Source organism: Pseudophryne corroboree, chromosome 6 (assembly GCF_028390025.1).
Source record: "Pseudophryne corroboree isolate aPseCor3 chromosome 6, aPseCor3.hap2, whole genome shotgun sequence".
In the NCBI taxonomy this organism is placed as follows: Eukaryota; Metazoa; Chordata; class Amphibia; order Anura; family Myobatrachidae; genus Pseudophryne; species Pseudophryne corroboree.
The window spans coordinates 183,555,855-183,572,149 of NC_086449.1; the positions used below are offsets into that span (position 1 = coordinate 183,555,855).

The 16,295-nt window shown below is 42.1% G+C and overlaps 1 protein-coding gene across 1 annotated transcript in view; it reads left to right on the plus strand.

Annotated features, from left to right (window-relative positions):
• The window catches only part of ADGRA2 (adhesion G protein-coupled receptor A2), a 339,201-nt gene that overhangs the window by 257,044 nt on the left and 65,862 nt on the right, over positions 1-16,295 (plus strand). The window contains exons 3-7 of the mRNA XM_063925457.1: positions 2,054-2,125; positions 4,328-4,399; positions 9,913-9,984; positions 10,064-10,227; positions 10,361-10,574. Coding sequence (XP_063781527.1) covers positions 2,054-2,125; positions 4,328-4,399; positions 9,913-9,984; positions 10,064-10,227; positions 10,361-10,574 — 594 coding nt within the window. The remainder of the gene's footprint in view (positions 1-2,053; positions 2,126-4,327; positions 4,400-9,912; positions 9,985-10,063; positions 10,228-10,360; positions 10,575-16,295) is intronic.

The window sequence follows — 16,295 nt, forward strand, 5'->3', positions numbered from 1 at the left end:
GCCGTGTGTGATAGGCGTGTGACACTATGATTAGCCAGTTATGCAAAAAATGGTGACAGCATTATAGTTTGACATTGTTGACCACTGTAAAGGCCACTAACCATTAACAGGTGTTTATCTGGACTGTACGTTATATCTCCTGCATGAAGGAAGACGTTTGTGTTGACGTATTCTCTCCTGTACCGTGATCATAATTCATTTTCTCTGTTTATTAGATCTCGGAATATATCTTTGCCTTTCAAGTACAGCCAGAAATAAAGGAACATATTTTTTTATTAAATGCAGAGAAATGGGCTCAGCAGTTTTGGCAGGATAGGAGGAAGGGATCATCCTTTATATTGCTACAAAGAGCAGGGCATGCCCGGCTCCCTTGTTTTATTGCTATCAGAATGTAAGATTATCTTAAGCCTGTTCATATTCCTGTCTGGATAATAGAAGCCAAATAGAACGAAGCCGGCCAAAAAATATATATATTTCTGTAAAATTCAAAGAGGAATATCAGTACTTTATCACTGGCTGGCGGAGAGAAAGACACAACAATAACAACCACTTATCTTACCTTTCACTTGATAATAACATGCAAAGTTATATAATAACCTAATAGCATGCAGTATGATCTAATATCACACAGAAAGACGCTGCTTGGTTATTATACATCCAGTTTTCGACCAAAAAAATAAATACAACAAACAGACCAATCAGTGTGAGCCCCTAAGTGTCCAGTGTTCCCATTTGAAATGCTTCCATGTGTCAGATCCACCTTTGGCTTTGGCCATAGGGGGTCATTCCGAGTTGATCGCTAGCTGCTTTTGTTCGCTGCGCAGCGATCAGGCAAAAAAAGGCACTTCTGCGCATGCGTATGCGGCGCAATGCGCACGCGCGACGTACTATTACAATGAACGATGTAGTTTCACACAAGGTCTAGCGAAGCTTTTCAGTCGCACTGCAGACCGCAGAGTGATTGACAGGAAGTGGGCGTTTCTGGGTGTCAACTGACCGTTTTCAGGGAGTGTTCGAAAAAACGCAGGCGTGCCAGGAAAAACGCAGGCGTGGCTGGGCGAACGCAGGGCGTGTTCGTGACGTCAAAACAGGAACTGAACAGTCTGAAATGATCGCAAGCGCTGAGTAGGTCTGAAGCTACTCTGAAACTGCACAAAATAATTTTGTAGCCGCTCTGCGATCCTTTCGTTCGCACTTCTGCTAAGCTAAAATACACTCCCTGTGGGAGGCGGCATAGCGTTTGCACGGCTGCTAAAAACTGCTAGCGAACGAACAACTCGGAATGACCACCGTACTCTTAACCAGTTAGACCATGGCCCTTTGTAGGTGATGAAACTACAGGTTGAGTTTCCCATATCCAAAAATTCTTGAATCCGAAATATTCCAAAATCCAAAAAATTTTGAGCGTGATTGAGATAGTAACACTATTGCTTTATGGTGTTTCAGTGTACACAAACTTTGGGGGTAATTCCAAGTTGATCGCAGCAGGAACTTTGTTAGCAATTGGGCAAAACCATGTGCACTGCAGGGGGAGCAGATATAACATGTGCAGAGAGAGTTAGATTTGGGTGTGGTGAGTTCAATCTGCAATCTAAATTGCAGTGTAAAAATAGAGCAGCCAGTATTTACCCTGCACAGAAACAAAATAACCCACCCAAATCTAACTCTCTCTGCACATGTTATATCTGCCCCCCCCTGCAGTGCACATGGTTTTGCCCAACTGCTAAAAATGTTCCTGCTGCGATCAACTTGGAATTACCACCTTTGTTTCATGCACATAAACAGTACAAATATTGTATAAAATTACCTTCAGGCTTTGTGTATAAGGTGTATATCATTGCATTTCTTGATTAGGCATCTCATTCGTGAGATATCTAATTATGGTATGGAAATATTCCAAAATACAGAAAAATCCAAAATACTTCCATGGACTTCAGGTGGAAAGCCTGCGTGCAGATTGCTAGGTGACACATGTCTGGGCTCACACGTGCCCCAGGCTATCATAAAACATCCCAGCAGATACTTATTCTTCATCTGATTTTGTTTCCATCAGAGATTTGAAGAACAACCTGATCAGTAGAATGGAACCTGGATCATTTTTGGGACTAACAGAGTTAAAACGCCTGTAAGTATGAGAGAGACATTACATGCAGCACCTCTACCAGAGCATTCTACACTTACTGAGCAAACACACATGCTGGCGTTATACAATCATATGAATGACATTTAAGCTGGGTACACACTAGGATGACGTATTGGCCGCCCGGTTGATCTGCCGACCTATCTGACGTTTGGGAACTGCATACACACTTACCAATCGTCGGCCCGATATGTCGTGCCTGACGTTACAACTGGGCGAGCATTTACATATGCCTGCCAAGTTGCGATGTCAGTCACCGGTGGCCTCTGCAGCAAGTGTACCGACTGCCCGTACACACAGCATGATGCGCCAATATAGATATCTGCAGATATATCAGCTGTGCGGCAGGGCCGATGCAATATGTCTGTGAATTACGCCGTACACACCTGTCAGTGCTCCTATGGTATATCAGCTGTTCAATTGAACGCCCGATATATCAGCCAGTGTGTATCCAGCATTAATGACATCTGCCGCCATCACATTAAACGTCATCAGGGTTTATTACAACGTCTATTTCACCCTATTTAAATGTATCTACAGTTATCTCTTAACACCCCTGTCACTAACCAATATATATCAGTCTATAACACTCCTTCACTAACCCCAGAATAAGCAATATACTCCTCCTTGTCAGTTTGGAAGTCCCGTCACAATTTGAAAATGAATGTATAAAAAAACTGAATGAATATAATTCCCAACTCCTCCATGTTTCTGCATTCTCCATCAATGGCAACAGCGTAGTATAACCAGCTTCTTCTAATGCCCTGGAGATGGGTGTAATCCACAACTCTGAGCTCTACTGCCAAATCACATCCAATCACTGACCAAGTCCTGGCACTTTCCCTTATGCAGTATCTCTGCAATATGGCCTTTCTGGCACATGCTCTCAGATGGTTTTAGGGGTCTATGTACTAAGCTTTGGAGAGAGATAATGTGGATGTAGACAAAGTACCAACCAATCAGCTCTTAACTGTCATGTTACAGGGGGCCAGATGTATTAAGCCTTCAAAAGTGATAAAGTGGAGAGTGATAAACTACCAGCCAATCAGCTCTTGGCATTTTTCAAACACAGCCTGTGACACCTGAGTGGCTGGTAGTTTATCACTCTCCACTTTATCCCTTTTCAAGGCTTAGTACATCTCCCCCAGGGTGTGTTTGAAAAATGACAGTTAGGAGCCGATTGGATAGTACTTTATCTCCGTAAACTTTGGGGGTGATTCCGACTTGATCGTAGCTGTGCTAAATTTAGCTCAGCTACGATCAAGAACACAGACATGCGGGGGGACGCCCAGCACAGGGCTAGCCCGCCCCGCATGTCAGTCCCTGCCCCTTCGCGGAAGTACAAAAGCATCACACAGCGGCGATGCTTTTGTGCTTTTGTACTTCAGGAGTAGCTCCCTGCCAGTGCAGCTTTTGCGTGCTGGCTGGGAGCTACTCATCGCTGCCCGGCTCGCAGCGGCGGCGTGTGATATCACACAGCCGCTGCGGACCGCCCCTCGCATGGTCCAGCCACGCCTGCGTTGGCCGGACCGCGCCCACCAAACGGTGGCCAAGCGCCGCTGTGCCACCCCATCCAGCCCAGCGACCACCTCCGCCTGTCAATCAGGCAGAGGCGATCGCTAGGCAACAACAGCTGTCGACTGTTAGCCATGCGCCGGCACTGAACGCTGCGCTGCGAAGAACTGCAGCGAGCGTTCAGGTCAGAATGACCCCCTTTTCTCTTTCCGAGGCTTAGTACATAGACCCTATAGTTCGGTCACTCCTTATCTTTATTGTAATCCCACCTGCCTCACTCTGCCAGTCTTTACACTGACTCCCTCTACCCATGAGAAAATAAATTCACACAATTATATTGACCACTGCAGGTGAATCTTTCTTGTCTCTCTTGTTAGCGATTTGCAATGTCTTGTACGCTGCTTTGGAAATTGTTGCCATTTTATATATACTCAACCTATGATTATAAGAAAATGCTCAGATTCTGCAGTTAATGTCCATTTCCACCCAGATTATTCTTTTCTAAGCAGTTAAATGTAACAGCCTTGCTGCTGCTGACATTTTTACCTAAAACTTATGTAAACTGGCGCATTTCACACAAAACTAGGATCATGGTGTAATAAAGAATATGTATATGTGAAGGCTATAATGTATGTGACTTGTCTTACTGACTATTACATCTTATTATTCTAGAGACATATCCAACAACAGAATTGGCTGTGTGATTCCTGATGTCTTTCAGGGCCTGAGCAGTCTAACCCGCCTGTATGTATATACCTACAGTAATCGTATCTGACTTTTGTGCTGATATACCATAGACAGTACCTGAGCCATCCATATACCACAAATATCACCTGACCTGTGTGCTCACCTAATACACAAATACTACCTCACATGTGTGCTCCCCTAATACACAGATACTACCTGACCTATGTGCTCACCTAATACACAGATACTACCTGACCTGTATGCTCACCTAATACACAGATACTATCTGACCTGTTTGCTCACCTAATACACAGATACTACCTGACCTGTGTGCTTACCTAATACACAGATACTACCTGACCTGTGTGCTCACCTAATACACAAATACTACCTGACCTGTGTGCTCCCCTAATACACAGATACTACTTGACTTGTGTGTTCACCTAATACACAGGTACTACCTGACCTGTGTGCTCACATAATAGACAGATACTACCTGACCTGTGTGCTCACCTAATACACGGATACTACCTGACCTATGTGCTCACCTAATACACAGATACTACCTGACCTCTATGCTCACCTAATACACAGATACTATCTGACCTGTTTGCTTGCCTAATACACAGATACTATCTGACCTGTTTGCTCACCTAATACACAGATACTACCTGACCTGTGTGCTTACCTAATACACAGATACTACCTGACCTGTGTGCTCACCTAATACACAGATACTACCTGACTTGTGTTTTCACCTAATACACAGCTACTACCTGACCTGTGTGCTCACCTAATACACAAGTACTACCTGGCCTGTGTGCTCACCTAATACACAAGTACTACCTGGCCTGTGTGCTCACCTAATACACAGGTACTACCTGACCTGTGTGCTTACCTAATACACAGATACTACCTGACCTGTGTGCTCACCTAATACACAGATACTACTTGACCTGTGTGCTCGCCTAATACACAGATACTACCTGACCTGTGTGCTCACCTAGTACACAGATACTACCTGACTTGTGTGTTCACCTAATACACACATACTACCTGACATGTGTGCTCACCTAATACACAGACACTACCTGACCTGTGTGCTCACCTAATACACAGATACTACCTGACCTGTGTGCTCACCTAATACACGGGTACTACCTGACCTGTGTGCTCCCTTGTACACAGATAGTACCTGACCTGTGTGCTCACCTAATACATCTATATTACCTTTGTATACCACAAATACTACATGGCCTGTATGCTGGTACACCAGAAATAATACCTGTGATCCCACCATGGTCACTTATAATTCACAAATCTTAACTTCTTTATTATTTATATACTACAAATACCATATGACTAGTGATGTCATATACTGTACAGCAAATCCCTCCTGACCTGTGTGGTCACATACTGTATATGAACACTACTTGACCTTTGTGTTGTGAAGTATTGCACATACTGGTTTGATGCTGTGTCTTTTCCTCATTCTCTTCACTTTTGATACAGGGGAAAAGTATATTAACATAATACAGGTTGAGTATCCCATATCCAAATATTCCGAAATACGGAATATTCCGAAATACGGACTTTTTTGAGTGAGAGTGAAATAGTGAAACCTTTGTTTTTTGATGGCTCAATGTACACAAACTTTGTTTAATACACAAAGTTATTAAAAATATTGTATTAAATGACCTTCAGGCTGTGTGTATAAGGTGTATATGAAACATAAATGAATTGTGTGAATGTAGACACACTTTGTTTAATGCACAAAGTTATAAAAAATATTGGCTAAAATTGCCTTCAGGCTGTGTGTATAAGGTGTATATGAACCATAAATGCATTCTGTGCTTAGATTTAGGTCCCATCACCATGATATCTCATTATGGTATGCAATTATTCCAAAATACGGAAAAATCCGATATCCAAAATACCTCTGGTCCCAAGCATTTTGGATAAGGGATACTCAACCTGTAATAATAATAATAATAATTAATAATAATAATATTATTGTCATCCAGAAGAGGAAATATCACCACCACCTAAATCGAATGTAAAACACAACAAATGTCATACTGTCTAAATAATCTTTGCCAAATATAGCATAGAATAATTCCAATTTGACCAATTGTCTTTTGGACCCCAGCCTACGTCACTGTAAAGACTCACTGCTGTAAATGTACATTTATTATCACTCAGATTATGTTCCATGTGACGATCCTATAATACATATATCTGTTTCCTCATGCCACGGACTTCTAGATGCCCCAAGCAGTTAACAATCATATTTTAAAGACCATTGCAGAAAAATGCTTAGATATTTATCTTGTTTATGTATCTCACAGAGCAGAAGATTTAGGAATTTTCTAAGTTTAAAAGAAGAAAAAAATTATCTAAAAAAATATGTATTTTGGCAACATATTCATGAAGCGCTTGGAATAGACCCTCTTATTTCTGTAACCACAAGGCTGAGAAAGAAGTGCCCGCTGCTTAAAATATCCCACTATTAACATGCCAGCACTCCTCTGACACGTCTATGGCTGTAAAACACTCTGACTAAGCATTGGCTGGGCCATGCTCTATTTTAGGACAATAGTTTTCTTCACCTCAGAACACTTATGAGATTTCTAGTCGCGGAGTAGGACTGCCTGTCCTTCACAGCCACGGTCACATGACCATACTATGTCTACTGCGTTAGACATATGGGCTGCCCCTGGCTGAAATTAAGTCTGTAATTCTGGTATTCCTATGGTTGTACCCTCATCACGTTCCCTGTGGGGCTGTGTTGTTATTACCTTGTGCTGTTGTCAGCGGCATCTCTGCCAGGAACTACCATAGTATCTAATTATTAAAACATACTCAAGAACATATTTGTTCTTGCATTCCCAAAATAAACTCACTCCATCAAAATATCATATGTAGGCAGAAATGAGTATTTTTTTTAAAGGGACTTTGTATAAAGATATGTTCTGTATTCAATTATTTCTCTTACGTCCTAGAGGATGCTGGGGTCCATTTTAGTACCATGGTTTATAGGGTCCTTTGGGAGCCACTGGCACTTTAAGAGTTTAATAATGTGGGCTGGCTCTTTCCTCTATGCCCCTCCTACCAGACTCAGTTTACAAAATGTGCCTGGAGGAGCCGGTCACAGCTAGGGGAGCTCTTAGGAGTTTTTCTAGTTTTGTTGTTTTCTAAGAGTTGTTAGGCACAGGAAGGCGCTGGCAACAGCCTCACTGCTTCGTGGGACTTAGGGGGTAGTAGGAACCAACTCTTGAAGTTAATGGTTCTCTATCTCCGCTGACAGGACACTGAGCTCCTGAGGATGCTGATCGCAAGCCCACGAGGCGACCGCTCACTCCCGCAGCACGGCCGCCACCCCCTAACAGAGCCAGAAGAATGAAGAGTGGTGAGCTGGTGTGAATCTCACCACTATCTGTGTATTTCCTTCTCTCGAAGTATGTCTGTCTCCTCGGGCACAGTTTCTAGACTGAGTCTGGTAGGAGGGGCATAGAGGGAGGAGCCAGTCCACACTATTAAACTCTTAAAGTGCCAGTGGCTCCCAAAGGACCCCATGGTACTAAAATGGACCCCAGCATCCTCTACGGACTACGAGAAAAGGATTTACCGGTAGGTAATTAAAATCCTATTTTTACATATTTTACCAGATATCATCATTTTAAAATGAATGATGCAGGCATTCTTTTCAAGATTATCAAGCCATAATCATTATTTTCCTAATAATTGTATTGAGCAAAATACATTACGGCCTATAAGCCTGAAGCCATTAATGTGATGCATATGTCAAGCTTACTGTTGTCACTATGAGGTGACATTCAATTACTTGTAACTATATAAAATACAGTATATTTCTTTTTAATAATGGATTCAAATTTGTTTTATTTTTGTACTGACTGCCAGCCACAGCCGGATGGGCCATGTGGCAAATACCAGAAGGTCCGATGGCCTGATGACTGGTTCGTTTATACAAAACGTGACACTAGGCCACACCCCCGCGACTCATAGCAGGCCCCAGGATGTGTGACAACTCCCCCTTTTCCCCGTTCACACATGGAGAGAATGCCGGAGAATATTTGAAGCACTTACCCGCACAATTGCAACATGGACCATTTTCAATGGTCTGCATCTATAATAATAATAATAATAATTTTATTTATATAGCGCTCTTTCTCCAATAGGACTCAAGGCGCTTAACAGATACACAGCATAATATAGTACAGAAAAATAATGAAGTACATTTTTCATAAAATACAGAAGCATGAAGATACTAAAAGAGACACTATGGAAATGCTTGAGTAAACAGGAAAGTCTTGAGTCTACTTTTGAAGGATTCTATAGTTGGGGCCTCTCGCACTGTGCTGGGAAGTGAGTTCCATAGAGTCGGAGCCGCATGACTAAAAGCTCGACCCCCAGATGAATTACGGTAGATTCTAGGTACTGCTAAAAGTCCTTCATCTACAGATCGCAGTAATCGAGTGGGGCAGTATGGGATCAGAAGCTGTTTCAGGTACCTTGGGCCTTGGTCATGTAATGCTTTGAAACTCAGTAAGCCAATCTTGAAGAGGATTCGCCATCTTACAGGCAGCCAGTGAAGGGAGTAGAGGATGGGTGTTATGTGGCTGGAACGGGGCTGGTTGGTTAACAGCCTGGCAGCTGTGTTTTGCACCAGCTGTAAGCGTTGCAATTCTTTTGCTGGTAGACCAAGGTAGAGGGCATTACAGTAGTCTAATCGAGATGATACAAATGCATGTATGACTTTTGGCATATCATCTGAGGGAATTAGGTGCTTGATTCTGGCTATGTTCCTCAGGTGAAAGAATGAGGATTTGATTGTGGCTGATATCTGATGTTTAAGTGTCAAGCCATCATCCAGGACAACGCCAAGATTCCGCACATGATCACTGGTCTGTAATTCTGAATCCCCGAGTGTAAGTCCAGTTGGTTGGCTATGCTGCAGTCTTGTCCTTTGATGTTGCGGTCGTATTATAAGGACCTCTGTTTTATCCGGGTTCAGTCGTAGCCAGCTGGCGCTCATCCACTCCTGTAGTTCAGCTAGACAGCCATTCAGGGTTGCTACTGGGTTATCAGTGCCCGGAGCAAAGGACAAGTACAGTTGTGTATCATCTGCATAGCAGATGGTCCATTTATTTTCTATTTACAATAAACTGGGCTTTTAGTTGGTGAATGTTTTAAAACCAATAATCAACTCATTATTAATAATAATAATATTAATAATCAACTATTATTGCAGTATTACAGCGTGTTGGTGAATCTGTTGAGGCCTAGCGGACAGGGATAATACAAATCAGTCCATAGGAAAAGAGGTTTTACCATTAGTACAAGACATACTTGAGACGTGATGGCGATTTGTTTGTTAAATGTTTAAAGTTAATTTCTCACCCAAAAAAATGAATGCCACATATGGTTTAGGGCTTTCAATGTAGGTTTAAATGGAAATACATGGTATTTTGCAGATACAGATGTTATAGGATTGCAATATTTTAAATTTAAGATACTGAATGTATTAAATTCTGTTTCACTATTCCTAGCACCATGTCTGGAAACATCTTCTCTAGCCTCAGCCCTGGGGTTTTTGATGAGCTCCCTTCCCTGAAACTTGTGTGAGTATTTACCCACCAGCTGCCACATCTAGGGTCTTGGTGAGTACATACTGACGGGACTCCACTTGTGTTTATGTAGGGACTTTTCTACAGAGTTCCTGACCTGTGACTGTGACCTGCGATGGGTGGCTGCTTGGACCAAGAATGGCTCTGTTCAAATTTCTGACAGGACATTGTGTGCATATCCAAGTACCCTTAGAGATCAGTCTTTGCGGAACCTGAGAGAAAGCCAGCTAACTTGTGGTAAGGGATACCACAGAAATCTAATATTTCATTATGTGTTATCTTTGGTTATCTTTTGGAACTGGATAGTTCTGTTCTTTTTTTCTTCCAGTTTAATGTCCTTATCTAGTAACCCCCTGTATTATCATTACAGAGGGGACCCCAGAACTTCACACACATCAGCTCATCCCATCATTGCGGCAAGTTGTATTTCAGGGTGACCGAATACCTATCCAGTGTACGGCAAGTTACTTGGGCAATAGCAGTCAAATCATCTGGTACCACAACGGGAAGCAAGTGGAGGAAGATGAAGAACAGGGCATTATACTGGAGGAAACAATCATACACGACTGCACCTTCATTACCAGGTATCTGATTCATTCAGTTTTCTTATATGGGGCAGAAAATGCTCTCACCTTCCTGATTCTCATACCCTATTCCATACCACCACCCCCCCCCCCCCCCCCGTACTGGTTGGTACACATTTATTATTATTGCCTTTATATAGCATGCTGGGATTTGTATGTCTACAACAGCTGAAGTGGGCCAGGTTGCTTCATACTTGCATAATTTTTAGCTGCCTCCTGGTGATATGTGCGGGGGGCTTGGCATAGCCAAGTGTGGGAGGGCATAGTGCAGCGATTTCATCATCATGACCCCATGATTTTGGCATTATAAAGCTGGGGGTGGGGCCATGATAAGACGATTAAGTATGACCATCAGTGGGTTAACAATCAATGGTCACCATCGATGGTAATATATATGTATTACAAAACCATCTGCATTGAAACCCTCAATGGTTTCACACACCAATGGTCATTCCTGCTTTACTATTAACTCAGGAGCAGGCCAATCAGAGCCTGGGGGTAGGGCTTTGCTTGTGTCAGGAGCGGCACCTAGTAAAAAAAAACAACACAACACCATAGGGTTATTCTGTTCCATCGATGGCGGGAAACCATCTGGCTCTCCACTATTGATGGTATTCTACATTGACTATAAACCATCTATGATTACGAATCATTGATGGTCGATGGCCATTCCTAAACATGATTCAGAAAGTGGGATGCAGTGTGCAGTGGATGACCATGGGTGAGGGGCCTCCAGGAGACTTGGCTACCTTTCAGAGAGAGTTGGTAAGCAGGAGTTACCATAAGCCAGTGTTGCCCACTCCAGACCTCAACACCCATCCTACCCCTCCCAGCAGTCCAGGTTTTTAGGGTAGCCCTATTCAAGCACATATGGTTGAATAAAAAAATCTTTGAAGCTCTGATGAAGTCACATGTTAGGTGTATATTCAATTAAAGTCAGTTCCTCTCCAACGGAGAGGATCCGACACTTCACTATTCAATAGCGTGCCGTTTCCACCTATTTCCCCTCTCATTCATTTTCGCCCTCTCTTATGGGCGAAAAATGAATGGTCAAACAAAGACCATTTTCGACCGCAGCGGGGTCTAAAACACATGGAATACGCTCATCCATGTGTTTTTCGACTTGTCGGAATTTCCAACAGGGTGGAAAAATGGCACTTCAATTGAATATTGATGTGTCGGAAAGTTCCAATTATCAGGGGAAAGTGCTGTCTTTCTGCCCTGTCGGAACTTCCGACTGGAATTGAATACCCCCCCTTAGTTGGGAAACGCTGCCTTTTCCAGCTTAATGTATATTGATATAACACTCAGAGGTCAAAGTGAAACAAGCAGATATACTGGAACCAATCAGCAAGGAGCTTTGTCCAATCTAGTACATGTTAGAAAAGAAAGTATGTTATTGGTTGGTTTGGGTTTTTTCAACATTGCACTTTGCTATAATAGAATCCTCCCATTTAGATGTCATTTGTTTCTTTTTAACTGAATTGGTGGCCACAACAATGGTGGTGTCATGATAGCAGCATTCTCTAGCAAGAGCCATTCATATGTTTAACATTAAAATAAGTTACTTAGGCTGAACCAACAAACTACGCCATCAAGCCTGCTAGTAGAAGCCCGTATCATCATCTCCCGAGGACCAAAGAAAATAAATCCATCAGCAGCTGTTTTTTTTAACTACATGTGCTGTGTGTATGAGTCATGTGAAATACATGCATGCATCATACAAAGGCTTTAGTATCAGGGAATGCAGTTCTAGGGCAAGTCTCATTTGGGTATAGGGAGCGCAGGAATGTCTTGTTTACATTCAGTGTCTGCGTTTAAATTTAGCAAATGGCTCTGGTATTACAGCGTTGCATCCTGCTGACTCCAGCCCTGATAAACTGTTTATTCCTAGCTGGCAAATCAGCCGTTTCCTCTCAGCGTGAAGGCACATCCTGTGCGTTAAGGGAGTCCTATCGGATGTACAATTCCCCTGCCAAGGTGCACCAAGAAACTGAGCAATTGACGGCAGATCGGAGTCACTTGGCCCACCTAGTCTGTGCATGTTCATTGTTACAGCACCAGCAAAATAACACTTGCAGATAAACACGTGATACCCACATTCTTGAGCAGATTCCAGTGACTAGTGGTGGTGTGTAAACTACTGCAGTCTTTTACTTCTTTCATTACCAGTGTTGTCCTATCAGACACTCTTGCTGCTTTCACATCACAAAACCTGCTTTTGAAACGGTTCTTTAAACGGTTCTTAAAACGGGTCTGAGCAGTTAAACCCCCTTCACATTGCATGTTGTAACCAGTATATTACCATTTCATTACCGTTTTGGTACCTTTCACACTGAACCCGTTTCACCCATACAAAACAGTGGTTGTCATTTTAAATGTTTATTTACTGCTTCTGCCTGGTGAGATCACACATGGAGACAGCCTATCACCTTCTGGGGCTTACAAATACCGTTTCAGACCCTTTCACACTGCACAATTAAACGGGTCTGAAACGGGTAGGACCCTGCTTTTTTACCGCTTCAAAATACCGGTATTTTGTAAACGGTAAATTGAAGGTGACCCTTTCACATCGCAGCTCGAACCGTTTAGGAAGCCAGTAAAAACGGCAAATTACCGGGTACAAGCTGCGGTGTGAAAGGGGTATCTGTTAGCGCTCTTCCTTCCCTCCTGGCTCCCTGCAAACAAGTCAAACGATGCTGTCCATAAAAAGGTTTAGTAAACGTCCGATAGATAGAAACTACACCAGTGATAACAGATGTCCAATAAAAGTACTACTGGCTGGCAAGTAAAAGGATTACAGATATGTTCATAACGTTTGAATTAAGCATTTGTTTGCATTATAATTATATTTCTTAACAATATGGGGGGAATTCAGTTAGCCAAGATAACCCATTTTCCCTGTAAACTATAAGTGTGACACCCTAAAGTAGGTATCACTGAAGTCAACAATTTACAGGTAAGTATTAGGAAGTCTAACCCTCTGGTTTAATATGTTACTATATCTTTTCTGGTGTTCCTCACCTGGACCTAGTGTCTGTAGCTTCTAACAGGAATAAGTTTCACCAGCAACTTACAATATAGTTCAGGATATATTGCACACAGGCATTGATTACACAATTTCTCTATATGAATTTTTATTCTACTGAAACACTGCTATAAGTTTTTCTCAGCTGTAGAAATTTGAGATTATCTCATATAATGGCAATTTAGATTAACCTCAATGTCTATGCTAGTCACATACCATTTTCATGCAAAGAACAATAAAGCACAAGAAACAATATCCACATTTGACAATCCTTACACACTAATATACAGTTTTAAGCAATCACCTGAAAATACTCTTATAATTGGGGCCCCGTAAAAACCTTTAGTTTTGTAGCTAGCTACATTGAGTATAGTGCACCTTTCTAGGAAAGTTATATCCTGAGAATAGTTAATACAAGTCTTGGATGAAGGTAGCAATGGATGGATTACAACAAATGAAGTGTAGCAGGTTCTGTCCAACCAGGCAGTTTTGCAACTTCTAATATGGTGCAGCACACTATTTTTAGGCAACTGTGAGTCTATTTTGCTAGTCTGGATATAATATTAATTGATTGTACTGTAGGTGCTATTTTCTTAAAGGAGGCTCTCTGTGATATCCACATGGCTGTGTCAGGCAATAAGTAGGTTTACAACTGTGCCACTTAATCCTGACTCATCCTTAAATGCAATATAGGCAGCTAAGGTGTCTCTGTCCCTGTTATGAGCAGTCTCTCTATATCTGGAAGGGCTTGCAATGAATAGGTGGTGAAACAGGGTTACTGACCTGTACTCCAAAAAGGTTACTGTACTCAATTGTTACATTTACACTGTCTGACTGGGAGCAGTACATCAGCTGCAGGCCCCTGTGATATTGAGTCCTGAATCCTTTAAGCTGTCTGTGTAACTAAGGCAGTATTGTTCCTTACTGCGCTACAAAGTTCTGGCTGTGTGCTGAGAAAACTGCGGCACATGACTGTCTGCTTCTGCACAGAGGTGCTTACTGCTATTTGATGGCTCTTATCAGTCTCATAAAGGGTGTTATTACTATAGAAACTGGCTAATTTACTGTATAAAACTGTGATCTCTTGTATACCAGGGAGTCTGTGACAGGGAGTGTGAGAATGTATAGTCTGCAATGGGGCTCCTGGATCTCACTAGAAGTGGCTATTTTGCCTCAGGGCTGACGTAGTCTGCTCACCACTCCATAGACACTCTCTTTGTCAGCTGCTGGACTCTGATTTATTGAAGATCAGGTAAGGAGTCTCCTTTGGTCACCATGTACACCACCAAATCAGCTCGGCACCTTCTGCTCCTAGGTCCTGTTTCACTCTGCCCATCCTCCTAAGATCGCCGCCGCCAAACTGCCAACAGACTCGGCACACGGCTGTTAACTGTCCAAGCGCATGACAGCTATAGCATAGAAAATGTTCTTAACCCTTTCCTTGCTGAAGTCTCAAAGTATTTAGCCAGGCTGTATTTTGTAGAGGGGGAAAAAGGGCGCAGAAATAAGTTAAATGTCCGTGGCAACTCTGATGGGGTGTCACATATCAGCCCGCTAGAATTATGCGTGTCCCCACGCATATCAGCAAACAACCTTGCAGTTGTGAAATTCAAATACAGTCTTTACATTACACTATATTTAACATAAATAACATTAGAAGACATTCTGTTTTAACTTTCAAGACTTCACTTTAAGTTTTACAAATTTACCATAAACATTAACACTGTCAGTTTGCCATATAGCAACAGTAACATTAAACACTTCTAACACTTACTTTTTCCAAAACTATTGTATAAACTGATATGTTTGTTATATAATCACTTTTACATTTTCTTTTGCCAGTATCTAATGGGAAGAAATCCCTTTGGGCCTCTTTCCTGATCTTCTTGATGACTGTTGCAAAATTGAGACAAACTCTTCACCTCTTATTGTGGTGTATTCACAGTCTTCGCAATGCCACTCTGGGAAAAGCCATGTTACAGCCTCTTTTGTTTTATTAGAGGGTTTTGCAGGAATATGAGGTTCAGACATTGACCTAACGGAATTTGGTGCAATGGGTTTAGAGGAAACTTCCAAGGCTTCTGCTGCAGCCATGTAGATCACTTTCTCTGTGACTTCTCCCCGGTCGGCTACACCTGAATCTGCCTGATCAAGGCAGATTCAGGTGTAGCCGACCGGGGAGAAGTCACAGAGAAAGTGATCTACATGGCTGCAGCAGAAGCCTTGGAAGTTTCCTCTAAACCCATTGCACCAAATTCCGTTAGGTCAATGTCTGAACCTCATATTCCTGCAAAACCCTCTAATAAAACAAAAGAGGCTGTAACATGGCTTTTCCCAGAGTGGCATTGCGAAGACTGTGAATACACCACAATAAGAGGTGAAGAGTTTGTCTCAATTTTGCAACAGTCATCAAGAAGATCAGGAAAGAGGCCCAAAGGGATTTCTTCCCATTAGATACTGGCAAAAGAAAATGTAAAAGTGATTATATAACAAACATATCAGTTTATACAATAGTTTTGGAAAAAGTAAGTGTTAGAAGTGTTTAATGTTACTGTTGCTATATGGCAAACTGACAGTGTTAATGTTTATGGTAAATTTGTAAAACTTAAAGTGAAGTCTTGAAAGTTAAAACAGAATGTCTTCTAATGTTATTTATGTTAAATATAGTGTAATGTAAAGACTGTATTTGAATT